Consider the following 4193-nt stretch of genomic DNA (forward strand, 5'->3'; position numbering starts at 1 on the left):
CTAAAGCACTACTCCCCACCCACCCCCGGAGCATGTGTAAAAGTGCCCTAGAATGCTGGATGATGATAAATTCAACAGACTGAATCTTGGGGAAAAGCACTTTCTTAGAAAATGACAGCACTGATTTCTCACCTGTCTTTTTACATTGTGGGAGAGGAAATGGACTAGCTCGTTTTAACTAGAGGGTTGTACTTACGAAGTAGATATTCCATGAATTTGCCCCACTTCTCTGTATCTCTGCTCTGTAGAGTTTAAAAATTTAAAGCTATACAGAAAGAGCCATGCCTGGTCGGTGGTGCACAATATTCAGTATCTGAAAGTATAAATAACTGCCACGCATCTTCAGTGCATTAACTGCAGGCAAAGAAATGGTCACTGTGTCAAAAGCCATGTCTTGGTCACAGTTCTTCCTCTTTCAATCTTGGCAAATTGTTCAGGCATAAATATTAATTTTTAGGATTGTGTTTTCTAGGATGTCTAGTATGGTCTCCAACCAGGAGTGAATATGATTTTTGAAAACTGTTTGAAAAGCGTGTGGCCATTTGTAGTGGGGTGGAATTGGAGAAAAGGGTGCAGGAAAGCAGTTTCCCAGCTAGTACAGTTCCAGTTGCACATCTCACCACTAAAACAATTGATATATGTGACAAACAGAAAACACACTGCATCTTTGGTATGACATAGTACAGAGGTGGGCAATTGTTTGGGCCCAAGGGCTGCATGAGGAGTTTTGATGAGCTGTGGCCGGCTGGGTCACCTGCCCCTCCCCCATGTCCAGCAACTTGCCAAAACTCCCTATGGGGCTTTGGTAGGTGCGGAACAGTGTTTGGAGCAGGATGTGTGATCTGCTCTTTGCATGCCCTGCCCTATGCCAGGGGGAGGTGGCAGGGGTGTGTGGAGGGGATGTGGAGGCTGTCTGGGAGGCAGGGGGCATGTGCAGCACAGCTTGCCTGGTCGACAGCTGCCCCTGCAGCGCTCCACATGGGGTCAAGCCCCACCCAGGGCAACCCGCTCTGTGTTCCCGCCCATACCTGCCAGCCCCAGCCCTAGCCCCAGTGTGCAGCTCCTGGTGGGGCTGTTGCCAGCGCGGCTGCAGCCTGCTAGGCTCACATTGTTACTGAAGGCAAGGGGAGCACAGCAGCACTTGGCTGTCTGCAGCCGCACCAAGAACAGCTCTACCAGAAGCTGTGTGCTGGCTGGGGCTTGGGCTGGCAGGGCTGTTCTGCTCTACTTGTCTCCAGCTGCGGCTGCTGCTGCTGCTCCTCCTTCTGCCCTGCCCCTGCTTCACTGTTCTGGGCACTAAGGTGGAAGCTTCAGCTGGAGCTCTGGCTCTGGGCTGCCTTCCACCTGCTCTGCTCACCTGCAAGTGGCTGGTTATCATGCTGAATGGGCAGAGCTGGTGGAAGGCAGCTGAGAGCTAGAGCCAGAGCTCAAGCTGCCCAGCTAAAGCCTCCCCTCCCCCCGCTCCGTCCCCCAAACTTGGAGCTGCATAGCAGCCACTGCAGCTGGAGGCAAGGGGAGCAGGACAGCCCTGCCAGCCAAGGCCCTAGCCAGTGTGCAGCTTCCAGAATAGCCCCACTACAGCTGCAGGCAAGGGGATGATATGGCCAGTGCACAGCTTCTGGTGGGACTGTTCCCAATGCAGCTGCAGCCTACTGGGTGCTGCTACATTCCCTCACCTCCAGCAGCCACTCCCGCTCTTGCTGTGCTGCTTCACGCAGGTGGGCAGGTAGGCAGGAAGCTTTAGCCTGGCAGCTTCTGCTGGGGGAGAGGGAAACAGAGGAGCATCTGACTGGCCGCAGCTACACTGGGAACAGCGCACCAGAAGCTGGCTGGAGCCTAGGCCAGCGGGAGCGTGGGCACCCCGGTGGGAGGGGGTGGGGCTTGGCCCCGTGTGGAGCACTAGAGGGGCAGATGCAGGCTGGCCTGTGGGCTGTATTTTGCCCACCCCTGACATAGCAGATGCCTTCGTTTTTCTTTTCCTTGCTTTAGCAGTTTTGTGTTGGATGTCATTTGACACTCACCACAGTGTAGTTTTTGTTTACTAATGAGAAGATAGTTTGATCTGTACTTTTTCTTTCTTTTTTTTTCTTTTCAGAAAAGCTTTAACACGGTACCAGATGCTTTTCAGACATATGTTTTATTGTAAGCACGTGGAAAGACAACTGTGCAATGTTTGGATCAGCAATAAGACTGCTAAGCAATACTCATTGCATTCAGCTAAATGGTATGGCCTTTTCCCTCCAGCAGAACAGCTGGCAAGTTGGTTGTTATTCCTGATTACATGCTTTAAATGTTCCTTGGTCTGACTTTTAACCAAATTATTTTATGTTTCTGACAGGCTTGAGAACATGCTGCAGTTTGAAGCAGCATTTTGATATCTGATAAAAGGCCTTCTGATTAGTTGATTTCTTGGTTAAGTTTTCTTTAATGTTAATTTGGTGCTAACACAGTACCATATTGATAATCCTAAAGATTAGGCTTCTAGGCATCCAACTAACTGTTGCCACGTCTCAGCTGGCTTACTTGTTACTTTTCGTTCAGGTTTGCTGGTGCTTTCACACTGCGACAACGGATGTTGAATTTTGTACAGAATATCCAGTATTACATGATGTTTGAAGTGATGGAGCCGACGTGGCATATCCTTGAGAAAAACCTGAAGTCGGTGAGTTTCCAGATTTGGCTTAAAGCAGGAGTCCCAAGTAACTGAACTAACATATTTCACCTTTTAGTTTGAGGGGAAAAAAGTGATTTCAGTTACTGCAGGTGAATATTAAATGTTAACTGTTCTAGAGGAGCTTGCCACACTTTATTTTTTGTCTGGGGAAGAGGTAAGATGAATTTTAAAAAGTTACTCCTCCAGTGAGCTACCCTATTTTCATTATCAGTGCTGAACATGTTAACTCAACCTCAGATGTATGTAAACAGCATTGTTTCATGTAGATACACTCTAAGTGATGTTGCTTTTACCACATTGGAACACTGATGACTTCTCTACATCATTAGGTAGTGTGTAAGTAGTGGCTGGATTCAACATGCCAAGAAAACAATCGGGAAGGAAAAATGGAGGAAACTCCTGCATGATGGAAAGAGTTCTAGAGTGTTGGGATACAAGGATGTACTCATGAGCCCCTGAGTCTGTCACTTGCCTTGCTTTCTGATAAGGGCAACAACTAATGATCTCTCCAGAATCCCTAAGCCTCTTTCTGAGTCCAGAGGACCGAACTTTTGGGTCAGGGAGACTGTGATATATTGCTGTTACTTATTTAGATTGGATATCAGGAAAAACTTCTTCACTGTTAAAACAATGAGGCAGTGGAATAGACTGCTTAGGGAAGTTGTTGATTTTCCCATCACTTGAGATGCTCAAGAAGAGGTTGGACAGCCACTGGTTAGGGATTATCTGAGCATAGCTATGCCTGTGTTCCACTGTGGGTGTTTCCTATGCTTCTGGGCTTTGCTGGTTGCTATGTGGGGCTGGGAGGGATATGTCAGGGTTTTTTTTAAGACTTCCTTAGGCTGGGGATTTTGAATCAAGTATGCCAGTGCTCCTGCTGAGACTTCAGGATGGCAGTTCCTGGCTAGAGGGTCTTGCTTTTCCACTCAGGGTCAAAATGATTGCCATATTTGGGGTCAGGAAGAAATTTTACCCCATTGTCAGGGTGGTACTGACTGGGGTGTTCACCTTCCTCTGTAGGTGGGGCATGGCCCTCTTCCTAAAATCTCTTGAGCATCTATTAAGAATTTTTACAGCAGCAGGATGTTGATTGCCATTGTCCCGTATTTCACCTGTGATAGGTTAGGGTGTTGTGTTTTGGGTTCTATTAGGGTTGACTGTATAGTTTTACCAAACAGTTGGACAGTGGATTTGTACAGGATGGTTTGGATAGGAATAATCCTGCCTCAGGCAAGGGGTTGGACTAGACGACCTGTGGAGGTCCCTTCCAGCTCTACTTTTCTATGATTCTGTGATCACTTATGAAATAGAATCATCCCAGTCTTTAATTCTCTACCAGAGTCTTTTGATACACTTCTGCAGTCCGGGAATGTCAAGCTCACATGAGGTCCTGGGCCACATCCAGACTGTGAGACTCTTTGCAGGCTGGATCCTGCCCAGTGCATGGGGGAGGCTGCTGTGGCCATATCAGCAAAGAGTCCAGCAATAGCAGCAGCAGATCAGGAGGTGGCAAGGGGGT

The 4193-nt window shown here is 48.1% G+C and overlaps 1 protein-coding gene across 2 annotated transcripts in view; it reads left to right on the top strand.

Moving 5' to 3' along the window:
- TUBGCP2 (tubulin gamma complex associated protein 2) overlaps positions 1–4193 on the top strand; it is a 53778-nt gene that overhangs the window by 41070 nt on the left and 8515 nt on the right. For both annotated transcript variants that reach the window (XM_006032924.3, XM_006032925.3), the window contains exons 13-14: positions 2096–2224; positions 2542–2662. In XM_006032924.3, coding sequence (XP_006032986.1) covers positions 2096–2224; positions 2542–2662 — 250 coding nt within the window. The remainder of the gene's footprint in view (positions 1–2095; positions 2225–2541; positions 2663–4193) is intronic.

Source organism: Alligator sinensis, unplaced genomic scaffold (genome assembly GCF_000455745.1).
Source record: "Alligator sinensis unplaced genomic scaffold, ASM45574v1 scaffold675_1, whole genome shotgun sequence".
Lineage (NCBI taxonomy): Eukaryota > Metazoa > Chordata > Crocodylia > Alligatoridae > Alligator > Alligator sinensis.